Source organism: Carettochelys insculpta, chromosome 7, assembly GCF_033958435.1.
Source record: "Carettochelys insculpta isolate YL-2023 chromosome 7, ASM3395843v1, whole genome shotgun sequence".
Taxonomy (NCBI): domain Eukaryota; kingdom Metazoa; phylum Chordata; order Testudines; family Carettochelyidae; genus Carettochelys; species Carettochelys insculpta.
Window position 1 is genome coordinate 9,948,450 of NC_134143.1, and position 15,683 is coordinate 9,964,132.

The 15,683-nt window shown below is 63.3% G+C and overlaps 1 protein-coding gene across 6 annotated transcripts in view; it reads left to right on the forward strand.

The window, feature by feature from the left end:
- Window positions 1-13,808, forward strand: part of PAOX (polyamine oxidase) — an 18,505-nt gene extending 4,697 nt beyond the window's left edge. For 3 of the 6 annotated variants that reach the window (XM_074999945.1, XM_074999951.1, XM_074999948.1), the window contains exons 2-7: window positions 6,804-7,293; window positions 8,058-8,257; window positions 8,905-9,160; window positions 10,805-10,917; window positions 12,422-12,579; window positions 13,412-13,808. In XM_074999945.1, coding sequence (XP_074856046.1) covers window positions 6,804-7,293; window positions 8,058-8,257; window positions 8,905-9,160; window positions 10,805-10,917; window positions 12,422-12,579; window positions 13,412-13,561 — 1,367 coding nt within the window. In that variant the 3' untranslated portion in view covers window positions 13,562-13,808. Of the gene's footprint in view, window positions 1-5,732; window positions 5,976-6,803; window positions 7,294-8,057; window positions 8,258-8,904; window positions 9,165-10,804; window positions 10,924-12,421; window positions 12,580-13,411 lie in introns of those variants that run through there. The other 3 variants (XM_074999946.1, XM_074999950.1, XM_074999947.1) reach the window with 3 other exon arrangements.
- The last annotated feature ends 1,875 nt before the right edge of the window (window positions 13,809-15,683 follow it).

Below are 15,683 nucleotides of genomic sequence, written 5' to 3' on the forward strand. Positions count from 1 at the left end.
CACAAGAGAGCTGAGCCCCAAAGCGGCCTGGGCCTGGGTGCATCTCCATCTGCAGCAGAGGCTGGGGGCCTGCAGCTGCTCTGCACTCAGTGTGGCACTGGGCCAGGCGCTGAGCGCCGGGGGGCCTGTCCCGCTGCGGGCTCTGGAGGTGGCCAGGCTGAGGCGCAGGCAGGCAGCAGCTCACTCCGACGTGACTCGGGCCATGTCGAGCTGTCCCCCGCCCAAGCGCCTGTGGAGCTGCCGGTGGTGCAGCGAGGGGGGAGCCCTTCCTCTGTGGAGCCCCCGTCATGCTGCAGTGCACGTAGGGAGGCGGGAGCGGCTGGCCTGGCCTCCCACTTCCCCCCCAGGGCGGCTATTCTCGGCGGCTCGAGCAGCACCCGAGAGAGAGGGGAAGCGGCTGCGTGCTGCCCGGGGTCTGTGTTGGCCGGTCTGCCTGCAGCCAGGAAAGGAGAGGGCCTAGCTCCCCTGTCCTGCGCCCCGGCAGTGGCGCACATTGTGAATGCCTGGGCCAGGAGAGCGGCACGTCCTCAGGCTGGCCAAGCCGGCCCTGTGCTGCCACTGCCGTGCGCTCATCCTGCCACGCCACGGGGGCACAGAGCATGGAGCCCGTGTCCGCTGTCACGCGTGCAGGGCCTGATTCTGCTCCAGCTCCCACTCCGCTGGCCGCCCCTTCCTCTGCTCCTGGCCGCGTAACCGTCACCCAGCTGAGCCCCTGGGCGCCTGCGCCTGCAGGGCCCTGCGCCATGGGCAGTGCTGAGCCCCAGCCCAGCGTGAAACGCCCTGTGTAAAGACAGCGGAGAGGGGCTGCTCTTCCCCGTGGCGGGAGACTCGCGGTCTCCTGGCATTGGGCGGGGGCATCACCCCGCGTGCCCCAACCCCATTCCAACACGGCCCCAAAGGAAATGGCCCCCGCGGTTTCAACGGGGTATGTTATTCTTCACTCCTTGCCCCATGCTGCGTTCCACCCCAGAGGTGGCTGCCTCCCATTCCCTGCCTTGAGCGGCTGTATAAGGGCTGCCAGGGCCACGCAGGGAGTGCTCCGGAACCGAGTGGCTCCCTGGGGCCCCGTTGCAGTGAGGTGCTCCCCAGCAGGGGCAGGTAGCTCGCCCCAGGGTCTGTGCTGCAAAGCGGATGCCTTGGCAAAGGGCAGGCCTGGCCGGACAGATCCTCGCCGGGTCTGTCGGGCAGCGGGGCTGGAATGTTGCAGGGTGAGCCCTTCCCTAGGGCTGCCCAGACCCCTGGCTCCCCCAGCTTCCAGCCTGCCCCCTCCCAGCTCTGTGCTGGAGTCCAGCCGAGGTCGAGCCGCAGCACGAGAAGCCCGGGAGAGGTGGGCCCCTGTGGATGTAGCTGAGCCTGCCAGCAGGAAGCAGATCTGGGGCTGCAGGGGTGGGCAGGCTGGCCAAGGCTAAGGCTGACCCTATGCCCACGACCCTGCAACTCCCCAGGAGGGGCTGGAGGAAGGACAGGTTCTCTGCACAGCTGAGCAGCTAAGGGTGCAGCCCTGGGCCCGCTGTCGCTGCTAGGCTGCACGCCCAGGAGGAGTCGGGACCGTGTGAGTGGCAGGGGGTGGTGGGGATCACTGCCTGGCCCCCTGTGCTGCCTGGGAGCTGGTGCTGGCTGCCAAGGTAACAGCAGGCAGGGGCCAGAGCCACGGGGGCAGGGGGCAGCCCAACATCCCAGGCCCCAGTGAAATGTGATCGTGCCCCCTTTCATTGGGGGACAGTTCCATAGTGCCCAGTGAGGCAGCTGCCTGTGTGAGGCCGTGAGCTGGGCCCCAGGGCCGGCTGGGGCTGCCCGTGGGTGTGGGCACCAGGCTGATGAGAGATGGAGGCTCTGCGGCTCTCCCTCTTGGCTGGGCCCCCTGCAGCGCGGGCTCTCTGACACACAGCCTGGCCTGGCTAGCACTGCCCGCGCCGGGGTGCTGCCCTCGGTGCTGCAGTGCTCGGCCCGGCCACGGTGCTCAGCACACGCCAGGGCCGTGGTGTCTGCCCCAGCGCTGGGGGAACAGCCCCATTGCATCCCCTGGACAGGCGGTGCCAGCGGCAAAGGAGACACACCCGCCCCCCAGCCCTCGGCTGTGGCCAATGGCGACGAGAGGGCCCCGATCCAGGAGCAGTGCCGGGCACCATGCCAGGGCGGTGTACGCAGCTGGCAGTTTAGTCAGTGAGACTGTGCCAGGCCAGCGAGGGCAGGGCATGGGGGCCAGCTGTTCTCCCACGTGGGCGGTGGGTCTCACTTAGCACACCGGCAGAGAGCCGGCAGCTGCTCTGGGGCTGAAAATTAGGGGACAAACTGACACACCTCTGAGTGTGTGCACACGTGTGCAGTACTCCTCTGAGTGTGTGCATACATGTGCAATACTCCTCTGAGTGTGTGCACACATGCGCACAGGCAGTACTCCTCTGAGTGTGCACACATGTGCGCTACTCCTCTGAGTGTGTGCACACATGTGCAGTACTCCTCTGACTATGCACACGTGTGGTACTCCTCGGCGTGTGTGCACATGTGTGCAGTACTCCTCTGTGTGTGTGCACACATGTGCGCAGGTGGTACTCCTCTGAGTGTGTGCACATGTGTGCGGTACTCCTCTGAGTGTGTGCACACATGTGCACAGGCAGTACTCCTCTGTGTGTGCACACATGTGCACAGGCGGTACTCCTCTGTGAGTGCACATGTGTGTGGTACTCCTCTGTGTGTGTGCACATGTGTGCAGGCGGTACTCCTCTGTGTGTGCACATGTGTGCGGTACTCCTCTGAGTGTGTGCGCACATGTGCACAGGCAGTACTCTGTTGTGTGTGCGTGCACATGTGCAGTACTCCTCCATATGTGTGCACGCATGTTCACATGCGGTACTCCCCTGTGTGTGTGCATGCACATACGTGCAGTACTTTTCTGTATGTGTGCACCGGCAGTACTCTGTGTGTGCACCCTTGCACACATACCCAGGGCCACATGCACACACTGACTCCTGCACGTGCATGCATACCCTCCGACCTGCGTGCACACACCTACTTGTATTCATTCACAAAAACACCTATGCCTGCCTGCACACATGCGCTGTGTGCACACGTTCACACCTGCACACACCCAGTCACGCCTGCATGCACCTACCAGCACCTTCACACCGGCACACATCATACACGCTCACACCCACACATGAGCAGTCCCGGACTCCGTCTGGCTGTCCCAGCCCTCGGCGGCATGCAGGGCGCTCTCCAGGAAGGGCAGGTCCGGGGTTCTGCTCCGCTCTGGGAAATCCAAGTGGCTCTGTACAGCACTGGGCACCTCGGCCTTTTCTCAGAAGCGGCTCCGGAGGAGAGCGAGGCTGAGCCCAGTTCTCCCAGCCAGCAGGAAATGCAGGGCTTGCTGTGCACACTCAGCCCTCGATATCACTCGCTCCCATCCAAGTCCTTGTGCACTTACCCCAGTGAAACTTTGAGGAACTCAACGGACAGCTTTCTCACGCTTCAGCTGCTACATTGCCAAGGAAAGGGAAAACTAGCGTACGCTCCCAGCAACCTCAGCGACTCTCCTCTGTCTCAGACTGCACCTGCGATAAAAACCATTTAAAAACATACTTGGGGGTAGGATAATTTCCTTCAATGCTGCTTAAAATGCTTTAAATGCATATACGGTAGAGGCAAGTGAAAATACTGCACGTGGGATAAAAATAATGTAACGTGTATTTTGGGTTAGGATCATTTCCTTCAATGCTGCTTAAAATGCTTTAAATTGAGGCATGGTAACGGAAGGTAAAAGTGCTGCAAGTGGGATAAAAATAGTTTAAAAATGTATTTTGGGTTAGGATCATTTCTATAAACTTCACTTAAAATGCTTTAAATGTACATAGGGTAACAGCAAATTCAAAATATCGCCCAGGGATGAAAGTGGTTTCAAAATGTTTGGGGGCCTGGCATCGCTTCTTTATAAGCTGCTTTAAATGTCTGCTCCGGTCAGTGCGTGGTACATTAGAGTTTACATGGTCACATAGGCAAAATTTACGCTCTTATAATTCCTACTCCTATCTATTTACACTCATTTTATGGGGAGGAAATTCCTCACCATATGTTGTTTTGCTTTAAGATGCACCTTTATAGTCCCCATCCGCGCTGTATATGGAATGGAGGACCCCCATTGTTACTCCCAGGGGGTGCGGCCAGAGCCAGGAGAGAGGAAAGCAAGCTCCTTCCAGCAGGAGCGCCGGCCCTGGGACTGTGCAGCCCACAAGCTCTGGAGCTGGGGTTACACACAGGGCTTGTGCCAGGATCCTGCTTCCTGTCCAGGCCTGACCCCTCTCCAGGCTGGTGCAGGGTTCTGCATGCAGGGGGCATGCTGCATTCAGCTCAGGGCCCTGCCTCGGCCTGCATGAAACACGGCTCAGGACCCCTGCCCCGAGGGTCCCAGAGGCCAGGACGAGCCCCGGGGCGTGGTGACGTTTCCCTCCAAAGGGAGTTTTCTGAGAAAGGAAGATTTTCTGGGTGAGGAGGGAGCTGCCACAGTTTGGGTCTGTTTCCCAGCAGCTCGCAGTGAACCCCCTCAAGCTGACCACGTACCTTCGGCTCATCCACCTGGACACTTCTCACGTAGAACCCCCAGGCACCCCTCACGTCCTGGCTCGTGGCGCCCCCGGTGGCCAACGGTGGCTCAGCTGCCCTGCATCCCCATACCGAGCAATGGTTAGAGGCAGCTGGCTCTAAGTGGAGGATGCTTCTCCCAGCAGAGAGGCCGGGAACAGCTGCCGCCCACCATCACCTGTGCGAAACCCTCTGCAACTGAGCCCTGGGCCAAGCCTAGTCTGGTAGGGCCCAGCCAGTTCCCTCCACCCCATCACACTGGCTGTGGGCAGTGGGTCTGCCTGGAAGTGTGTACGCTGCAGCTTATTGCTCTCAGCTCAGCTGTGAGGGATCGGGACCTCTGCTGCCAGCCGAAGCACTGATGGGCGCACAGCCAGCTGGTGTCTGTGTGGTTCTGGCACTTCGGCTTGAGAGGGTGGGGGAGGCTGGAGGACTCATCTCCCTTGCGCCTGGGCCCGAGGGCTGCCCCCTGCTGCAGGCAGCATCCCAGGCTTGCAGGCCAGTTGTGTGCCCCCTTCACCTGCAGCCTGGCATGTCTGGGGGCACAAGGCCTGGGCTGCAAGCAGAGCTCCTGGGGACACCCAGACTTGTGCCAGCTGCAATTGCTGGGCAGGCCGGAGCTGCCTGTGAAAGGGGCACGCACAGACAGCGTGTGGGAGCAGGCAGCCTGGCCGTCTGCATGCTAGCTGTGTCTGTGCCCCAGGCCCAGCCTGGCTCACCCTGTGGGGCCGGCGGGCTGCAGGCGCCCACTGGCAGCGAGGCTGGGCCAGAGGGGAGGACAATTTGCTCCGGTTCTGGAGGGGGGCAGTTGTCCCCAGCAGTGGGCGGGCAGGAGCATGAGTGAGACCAGGGTGCTGGGCCTTCCTTGTCTCTGCGCGTGGCACTTCCCAGCCTCCCCTGGCCATGCAGAGCCTGGGGCAGCCACCCCCGGGGCACCTCCTCGGAGGGACTTGACGTTGGTTCTTTCTTGCTCGCTGTCTTGCTCTGAGCCAAGCTCTGCTGGGGGGTGGCTGTGGGGGGGGGGGGCGGGGCAGCATGCGGCCCCGCTGCGCCGCCCTGCCCAGTGCCGTGGTTGGCGGGGGGGGCCGGAGGCTCGGGGCGGGGCGGGCCGGGGGCGGAGAAGGGGCGGGCCGGGCACTGCAGAGCCCAGCGCAGCGATGGAGGCGGCCGGCGCGGCCCGGCCCCGGGTGCTGGTGGTGGGCGCGGGGCTGGCGGGGCTCGGCGCTGCCCAGCGGCTGTCCCGTCTCTTCCCCCACCTGCGCCTGCTGGAGGCCACGGGCCGAGCGGGGGGACGCGTCCGCTCGCAGCGCTTCGGTACAGGCCAGGCCGAGCCGAGCCGAGCCGAGCCGGGCCGGGCGGGGGGCCTCGCTGGGGCAGGGAGCCCGGCTGGGGAGCAGCAGGTGGGGGGTCTGTGTCGGGCTGGGGGGAGCAGGTGGGGGGGCTGTGCCCGGCTGGCGCAGGTGGGGGAGTTGTGCCAGGCTGGGGGGGGTCTGTGATGGACTGGGGGGCAGCAGGTTGGAGGGGCTATGCCAGGCTGGGGGGCAGCACGTGGTGGGTCTGTGCCGGGCTGGGGGGCAGCATGTGGGGGTCTGTGCTGGCCTGGGGGGCAGCATGTGTGGGAGTTGTGCCAGGCTGCGGGGGTCCTGTGCCCAGCTGGGGGGCAGCACGTGGGGTGTCTGTGCCAGGCTGGGGGGCAGCATGTGTGGGAGTTGTGCTAGGCTGCAGGGGTCCTGTGCCCAGGTGGGGGGGCTGTGCCAGGCTGGGGGGGGTCTGTGCCTGGCTGGGGTTCAGTAGGGGAGGTCACTGGGGGGGTGGCAGGTGGGGAGGTCCCATGACAGGCGGGTGGGGGGGGATCAGTGCCAGGCTGTAGGCAGTGGGTGGGAGGCTGTGCCAGGCTTGTGGGGGGCTGCCAAGCTGGGGACAGTGTCCCTGTGGCGTACAGCTCCCTCTTGCTGTGTGTCATAGCGCCTGTCATGAGGCGGGTGGGGGATTCTTCGTGGGAGTGCTGTGGAGACACCCCCAGGCGTCCCTAGGGAGAGCACTGCTCCGGTAGCCTCATCGCCCTTCCCTGTGAGGACCCGAGTCGGTGCCGTGAGCGACCCGCGTGACCTTGCAGGGCCGGCGGGAGCAGCTGGCACTGGGCTGGGCGGCAGCCGGGCTGTGGGGACCCATCAGACAGGAGCGTGGGCCTGTGAGCCGTGGGGTGTAACGCTGCCTCTGCCTCCTAGGGTGCCAAGTGGTGGAGATGGGCGCGCATTGGATCCATGGGCCCTCCCCAGAGAACCCCGTCTTCCGCCTGGCTGCTGTGTACGGCCTGCTGGATGAGGCAGCCCTGTCTGAGGAGAACCAGCAGGTGGAGGTGGGGGGCCACCCCCTGCTGCCGGCCGTGTGCTACTCCAGCGCGGGGCAGGTCCTGAGCCTGGACCTGGTGGAGGAGGCCAAGGAGCTCTTCACCAGCCTGCTGGGCCAGACACGGGAGTTCCTGCACCAGCCGCAGGTCCCCGTGCCCAGCGTGGGCCAGTTCCTGCGGCAGGAGGTCGCCCGGCGGGTGAAGGAGTGGCCGGATGACGACGAGACCAAGTGGCTCAAGCTGGCTGTCCTCAACACGCTCTTCAAGCTGGAGTGCTGCGTGAGCGGGACCCACAGCATGGACCTGGTGGCGCTGGGGCCCTTTGGGGAGTACGCCATGCTCCCCGGCCTGGACTGCACCTTCCCTGGGTGAGTCGGGGCTGCCGGCGCTGCTGCTGCGTTTGCCAGCTGGGAGAGCAACCGGGCACGGCGGCTGTCAGGCCTGAGTGGAGTCCGGCAGGGCGGAGAGCTAATTCCCTTCCAGGGTTGGCAAGGCTCCTCCACAGGCTGGCCCAGACGCCTGCCCGTGCAGACGGGAGCTGAAGGTGAGCCGGGCTTTCCCCTATGGGAGGCAGCTGGAAGGGCCCACTGGTTTTTGCAGTGTTGCGTTGGGCCCAGCCCAGCAGGGGCTGCATCCCTTGGTCCGGAGGAGCTGCAAGGGCTTTTCTGAGCCTGAGGGTGACGTATGATGGGGGGATTCAGGCAGGGGGTTTTCCAGAGTGCCTGGTGCATGGCCTTGGGGGGCAGGGGCTCAGCCAGCTGTACCCAGCACTGCCCACGTTGTGCCCTACACCAGCGCCCACCAAACGTGCTCTTTTGGGCTTTGCCAGTCACGCCCCCCTCGCCAGATGCGCCCTGTACTGCAGCAGGGAGCCCAGCAGCTGCACACACGCCCGTGTGCTGGCACTCCTGGAGGCCAGGGCAGCAGCGAGGGGGTGTCAGGCTCCCTGGCAGAGCCAGGCTCCCCAGGAGACAGTCCAGCTGCCCCTCTCTCCTCAGCTGGGGCGCAGGGGCTGCTCTGGGCCTTGGTTGGGAGGCAGCTGAGCTCGCAGGTGGCTCTGTCTGAGCTCGGGGAGGAGACCCCCCGCGAGCCCCGGCCTGATGTGCTGCACCGGGCGCTCCCTCTCCCGCAGCGGCTACGAAGGCCTCCCAGGCTGCATGCTGCCCTCCCTGCCCGAGGAGAGCGTGGTATTCCACAAGCCTGTGACGGCCGTGCGCTGGGGCGGCTCCTACCGGGAGGAGGGCCAGGAGGGACCGAGTTTCCCCGTCCAGGTGGAGTGCGAGGACGGCGAGAGGTTCCTGGCAGATCACGTCATCGTCACGGTGCCTCTAGGTGAAAGGCCTCGCGCCCCATCTCTGCCCACTGCCAGCCACAGCCAGCAGCCCTCCCGGAGAGGCAGGGGAGCCAGATGCTGCCCCTGGGCTGGCTTGGCCAGGCCCTTCCCTCCCTGGGCTGCCCAGCTCTGCCCTGGGGCATTGGGAGTGGCATTGTCCCTCCTCCCAACATGAGCCCTGGTGAAACCGCTACCCCAGGAGGGCAGGAGCCCCAGTACTCACATGGCCTCCCGGCTGCAGCGCAGGGCTCTGTGCCCAGAAGCCAATAAACGGCGGTGAAACGGTGAGCCCGGCACAGTCTGAGCGCGCCCCTCCCCTCCTCTGGGTGCGCTTTGCCAGAGCTCTTGTCTTCAGGCAGCCCAGACCCAAACCACCAGTGCCTAAAAGCAGGAGCAGAAAGCCCCGTGTGTGGCATCTGTGCTCGTTGAAGAGCCAAGCAGAGAGCACGGTGCGGGCAGCACTCGGCTCCTGCGAGGCACTGAGGGATCTTTGTCAGCGGGCGAAAGGCCCTGCCCGTGTTTCCCTGACCCCTGGCCCGGTCCCCCCACGCCTGGGCAGCGGAAGCCCTGTACGTGACTCTGCGCAAGGCCATGGCCTGGCAGGGGCGGCAGCTGCAGTGAAAACACAGAGGTTCTCCCTTTGTAGGGTTTCTTAAAGAGCATCATGAGGCCTTCTTCGACCCTCCGCTGCCTCCCCGGAAAGCAGACGCCGTTCGACGGCTGGGCTTCGGGACGAACAACAAGATCTTCCTGGAGTTTGAGCAGCCCTTCTGGCCAGCCGACTGCCAGCTGATCCAGGCTGTCTGGGAGGACGAGTCTCCTTTGGCCGAGGCTGGGCCCGACCCGCAGGCCGGCTGGTTCAGAAAACTTCCTGTCTTCCTGGTCCTCCAGCCGCCAGAACAGTAGGTGGGGGTGCCTGGGACTGGGGAACTGGCTTCAGGGGGTGCACTGGGACTAGAACATGCCACCAGCCCCACACGTCAGGGGACTGGCTTAGGGCAGCATGGGGGCTTTTTCTCATGGGAGCCATCCAGCCGATTCCACCGGTTCAGCCCCTGGAGCGCTGCCGTACCCAGCTAAGTGCGCAGGGTACTGGGAGCAAACACAGGGCAATGCAGGTTACTGGCCGCCGCTTGCAGAATTGATTCCTCCACTCGTTTGGGCAAAACCCTTGGTTCTTATCCTTGTCGCAGGCTGGAGAATTTTCTGGCTGTGGCCCAGTTGTAACTGGTGCGGCCTCGCCCTCCTGAGTCTGCTTACAGGCAGCTGCAGCACTGCTCTGGTTGCTCAGAGTTCTCCCAAGCAGCTGCAGGGTGCAGCTGGTCCCGGTGCCCCTTGCACTCACTAGCATAGGCTGCGCGGTCTCCCTGAGACTGCCTAACTTCCGCCATCCACCGCTCCCTTGTCATGGCATTTACCCCCAGGTACTGGAAAGGTGACAGCTCGGAACTCACCCGTCCGTAATATCCTCGTGCAATGCAGGAGTGCACGGACCACGAGACGTTACGAATTCCGTCTGTCTGGGGTTCGCAGAGCGTGCTGAGGCTAACCCAGGCTGCGCTCGCCAAGGGAACGTGGGTTTATCTCCGTTTCCGTATTCATAGTAAACGAAGCTTTCCGATGAAACCAGCGGGGTTATCCTGACCCTGAACTGGAGGGGGTCCTAGAATGGCTCTGGTACCTCCCAGAGAGATGGGGGAGTGAGTCCCTTGTGGCCTGGCGGCCGAGTCAGACGTTCCCTTTGCGGAGGTAGGGAGCACAGAGAGAGAGGCGCACACACACGCCCGCCCTGAGGAAGCGTGTGCGTAGGGTGATGCGCGTGTGACCTTTGCTAACCTCCGTCCTGACACTTGCGTTTTCCAAGCCGGTTTTGCTTTTGGTATGAGCCAGGCCAGGCGCTGGTTAAAACCCAGCGTGCGTCGTCCCCACCGGCTCTCCTGGTGGCTGCCGTTCCCATGCGCGTCATCCGCCTTGTCTCTGCTCCTCCCTAGCTCGCGTGAGACCTTCAGGCAGGCGGAGACGCAGAGCTCTGGGGGGTGGGTCATTCAGCACGTCAGCGCTGCAGACCCACAGCAGCGGATGGCCAGGGGCCATGCCACCCTCCCCGCCACACTGACGCAATGGGCTGTGCCACTGGCTGCTCTGCAGGTGTCACTTCTGAGTCCTCGCTGACTGTCCCCCCTTAGCAGCTGCACTGCCCCGTGCTCGCTTCCCATCCGGCTGGGTACGCCAGCTGGTAAGAGGTGCTGTCGCGCCCTGGAAGTGTGAAACCAGATCTCCTGCCAGCCTGCGTCGGCCCTGCTCCTTTCCATACCAGTGACCCTCAGCACCCAACAGCCACAGTGCCTCCGTTTCCCTGCGGGCTGCAGAGCTGGCCTGCAGCTTTGCTGGCTTTGCCAGAGTCTCACCTCTCCCAGCAGTTGGCTTTGCTCTCCAGGGAGTTGTGGCCGTCGCTGCTTGCCTCACTGCGCCAGGATCCCCCAGCTCTAAGCAGATCCCCTGTCTCAAATGAAGCTGGTCCCCTGAGTTGAACTGTTTTTTCCTAGGTACGGGCACGTCCTCTGTGGCTTCATTGCTGGGAAGGAATCGGAGTACATGGAGACCCTCAGCGATGCTGAAGTTCTTACAGCTTTAACAGATGTCTTCCGCAGACTGACAGGTACCCACTCTCCTGCAGCGACTGGCCCATGCGGGAAATGTGCTGCACGTAGGCCTGAGCTTTCAAAGGGACTAGTGAACAGCGTTCCCTGTAAGCCGAGCCCTTGGGCGGCCACCCAGGAGAGACTCAGGTGCTGCCCATCTGATTAGCCGACCGCCCACACCCAGCACCGTGTGTTTCTGTTGGTGGTGCACATGTCTTGGTGCATAGAACAAATTTATTCCACCCCTGGATTTTTAAAATGAGAGGGAACGCTGCTAGTGAGATCGGAGCCTCACAGCCTGGGGATCTGGTTTTCGGCAAGTGCTGGGCCTCCCCTCTGGAAATCAGGCCCCTCCGTGGTGGTGAGGGATGTTAAATCCCGTTTAATTGGTTAGCTGGCTAGACACTAGGTTTAGCGGATTAAATGGGAGTGGCTTCACTGCTGCAGACAGGGGTTGCTCTGACCTAGCCAGAGCGTCCCTGCCTGCAGCACTGCCACAGGTGGGGGGCACTCCAGCGTGACTGGAGCAGACCCCATCCTCAGTGGCTTGGCTGAGGCCTCCCCACCCTCCTCTCCCCGCATTTCCAGCAACCGCTTTCCACATTCCCAGCCACACACGTGCCCCAGGCTGCCACGATGGGGCTACTCCAGCCGGAGTGCCCCCTCTTCAAGACTGGAACTACCCCAGTGGCTGTGGGCCGGGGGCTGCTCCAGCCCTTACCAGTTAACCATAACCGGTTACACTTTAACATCCCTACTGGTGACTCCATCAGAAGCCCCCAGAGCAAAGCATTCGCCCCCCTTGAAAACAGAGCCGCTGGAGTCCCACCTGGGATGCGGGCCGCCACCGTGCTGGGAGCGCCCGTTGCTGAGGTCCCAGCTTTGCTGTACTCGTCCAGCTGCAAGGCCCCACGGTGGCGTGCAGAGCAGCCTGCCAAGACGGGCGTGGAACGGTGACGAGGCTCTTCGGCCCTGTCCTGGTGTGACTGACGCGTAAGCCAATGGCAGCGTTCCTCTCCTTGTCACTTAGCACAGCCCCAGCGCTGCCGGGGGGAGCTCAAGCACCCCATCCTGCTTGCTGCCCCTTTCTGTGCCCCGTAAGTAATAACACAACCTCTGGCCCAAGCCTTGCTCTGAGCTCGGTGCCTGCTCCTGGTTCTGTCTGCCTTCAAGCTCATGCAGCCCTGTTCTCATCCTGAGCTGGAGCTAATGAGACTCACCTGCAGAGGTCCCTGTAAGCTGAGTGCTCGAGTGGCCACCCAGGAGAGATTCAGGGGCTGCCCAGCTGATAAGCAGAGAAAACGCCCACAGCCGGCAGCGTGTGGGTCTGTGGGTGGTGCACATCCACATAGGCTTCAGTGCAAGTAACATAAAATTTATTCCGTACATGGTGGAGAAATAAAATGGCGCGCTGCTCGCCTGGCCTGGCTGTCAGGGGAGCCACAGACCAGCTCTGTGGGCCCAGGCGGGCGCCCAGTGCTGGGAGAGGCCAGGGGCTCACAGTCAATGTTTGCGGCCCAGGCAACCTCCACCTGGCGCCGCCAAAGAGCATGCTGAGATCTCAGTGGCACAGCGCTCCCTACACCAGGGGCTCCTACAGTTACGTGGCCGTCGGCAGCTCAGGAGACGACATCGAGGCGCTGGCTCAGCCCCTGCCCGAGGACGCGGCTGACCCCCAGGTAAGGGCTATGCTCTCGCCGCAGGGGACGGTCACAGAGGAGCGCCGTGTTCCATCCGCCCGGCCACGGGGGAGTAACTGCAGTGCCCCAGGGCACTGGGACGGCAACCAGCTGCTCTTGTTGGAGTGGGCAGCACCTGTCGTCCCTCCCCGCGACTCTGACTGCTCAGCACCCCCACTGGGCTATTGCTCTCCAGCTGGCTGACAGCCCAGGGTGCTGCTAGGGGCTCTACGGGGAAATCTCCCACTGGCGCTAGTGCAGCTCTGGCTGGGCTCACAGGGGGGTGGACAACCCCCCAGATGCTGGCACTTGTCAGCTCTGAGCCAGGCTAGATGCCTGGAGAGTGGCAGTGAAATGCCCAGGCCCGGCACGAAGGCCGCAGCGCTGGTGGCATGCCGGGGGAAGGGGAAGGGGGCGGGGGCGGTGGTGGCTTGGCATTGGAATTGCCTCTGCTGTCCTTCGCAGACAGCTCCACGAGAAGGCAGTGGTACCTGGGCCTGCCCTGGCCACAGGGAAGCTACAGGGCATGGGCATGGGCATGGAGCAGCAGCGCCCTGCTGGGACATGGCCTGGGCGGGTTGCCCCGGTGGGGTTAAAGTGTGTGGGGCTGTGCTGGGGCCGTGGGAAGCATGAGATCCGTGGTGCTGTGGGGCCGAGCACCCCGGCAGCTCCCTCCCCGGTTCTGGCTGGGCCACGTCCTGCAGGAAGCTGGACCGTCGGTCGTCCCGGAAAGTGGCCTGCAGCCGCCTTCCCCCATCAGTCCCAGAACAGGGGGATTAACTTTCCGTGTGCTGTGCCGTGCTCACACCTGCCTCCGCCCCTCCCGCTGCAGACGCTGCAGGTTCTCTTTGCTGGGGAAGCCACGCACCGGACGTTCTACTCCACCACGCATGGGGCCCTGCTCTCGGGCTGGCGGGAGGCCGACCGGCTGCTCCACCTGTATGACCCAGCCAGGTCCCAGCAGCACGAGCCTCGGCCCTGACGCCGCCTCTCCCAGCAGCCAGGACGCTCCAGCTCCTTCCTCAACCTCCAGTTCCTTGGACAGGCTTCGTGGCTCTAGCCGGCACAGCCGCTCCTCAGGGCTTGCCTCTCCCGCCGCCCCGTGAGCAGACTGAGGTGGATGTGAATCCGGCCCTGGGAGCTTCGGCATCTGCTCAGGGGTTTGAAACGCCACCCGTCTATGCAACAAAGCGCGCTCTGGAGTAACCAGTAAACCTCGATCTTTGGGACTCTGTGTTTGCAGCTTGTTTTCTCTGCCTGATCCTGCGGGGAGCGAGGTAGCCAGGACGCTCCTGAGACAGGCGGTGTAAATGTGTGACCCACAGGCCAGGCCCCGGACACTCCTAAGACAGGCGGTGTAAATGTGTGACCCACAGGCTGGGCCCTGGACATTCCTGAGACAGGCGGTGTAAATGTGTGACCCACAGGCCAGGCCCCGGACACTCCTAAGACAGGCGGTGTAAATGTGTGACCCACAGGCTGGGCCCTGGACATTCCTGAGACAGGCGGTGTAAATATGTGACCCATAGGCCAGGCCCTGGATGCTCCTGAGACAGGCGGTGTACAAGTGTGATTCATGTTTCAGTCCTGGCCAATGATGAGGATGATGCCAAGGGGCTGGTGTGGGGGAGGGCAGTGGCTGCGTTAGCAGGGGCAGACGTGCAGCTGGAAGGGGAGGGTCTCAGCCGGCAGAGCTGGTGCCCGCAGAGGGGTCAGTTTGTCAGAAGGGGCAGGGACGGGGCCCAGGTGGAGTCGTTCCTGGTCGGTGGGGGGTATTCCCAGGCGCCAAGGCCCCCAGCAGACAAGAGGGAAAGAAGCGAGCTGTGACTCTCCACAGGGGCTGGGCCATGGGGCCCGTGCTGTCCTTTCTGGCGCCAGCGTAGGCCGATGGGAAGCAGGTCGCAGAGGGTGCAATGGCTCCAGGGGTTGCCCTGCATGGAGCTCCAGGCAGAGACCATTAAGCACACCGGGGAAGTGGGCTCCAACTGGCATCAGGAGCCCCACAGCTGTGCGACTGCGCACGAGGCACGAAGCCACCTCCCCAGCACTCTGCTGAGCCGCAGGAGCCAGCCCAGGCCCCAGAGGAGACAAGCAGGTTAGCACCAAACCCTCAGGAGTTAACAAGAATGGTGGGGGAGGGGGCAGAACTCGGCCACAGTAGGGGGCCGGGGCTGATTTTAGAGGGCCAGGCTGCAGGCAGGGTGATGCTGCAGCAGAGGATGCAGGGAAAGGAGGAGACCAGGTGCGAGGAATGGGATGGTGACTGCCTAGGACAAGAGGGAGCACGTGGCGGGGGAAGGAGTGTGGGGTGGAGGTAAGGAAAGGGACGCCCAGCCAGGCTCTGTGGTACTGCTCCATGTAGAGCCACACAAGGAGGGTTTCCATCCCAGATCCATTGCCCCAGCTGGTCACGCTGAACTGTCGGCTGCTGCGCAGCGGCCCAAGGATGGAGCTGCCCAGGCAGCACATCGCTGCAGGGGGGGACTCACCTGCCAGCCTCCCAGGGCAAGGCTCAGCCTGCGGCAAAGGGAGCCTGTAGCCAGCAGCCATGTTACTGTGAAGCAAAACTTCGCCTCTTGCAGTTGGACCACAACCAACTCGCTGCAGCCGTCACCCGTCACTTAGAAAGGAGCTCAAGCAGTGCCAGGCTGCAGAGACTCCGACAGACTAGTACAGAGGGGCTAGTCCAACCACACACCCCTCCCTCGTCGCCCAGTGCGGGTGAGGTGTCTGCAGCGCCATGGCACATAACGGTTGCACGTTTCAGATCAGCAGGCCGAGCCCCAGCCCTAGGTCTGCAAAAACTGCAACGCATTGCCATTTCGGCCGCTGAATGGAGGCCCACGCGCCAGTCCGCTCCTCCTGCCCTGCCCGGAGGGAGGGAGGCCTATGCCGGAGATGGGGTGCACATACAGAGGGGAGGAATGTATTCTGGAGAGCAGGAGACGCTTTAGGGGGTAAATGGTGCACATTGAGGTGGAGAGCCCTGGGGGAAGTGTTTAAACTAACACAGACCCAAATGAGGGAGGCAGGATCAAGTACAAGTTGAACCTCGTAGTGCAGCAAGCTCTGTAATCTGGCGTGGATTTTTAAGTCCCAGTTTG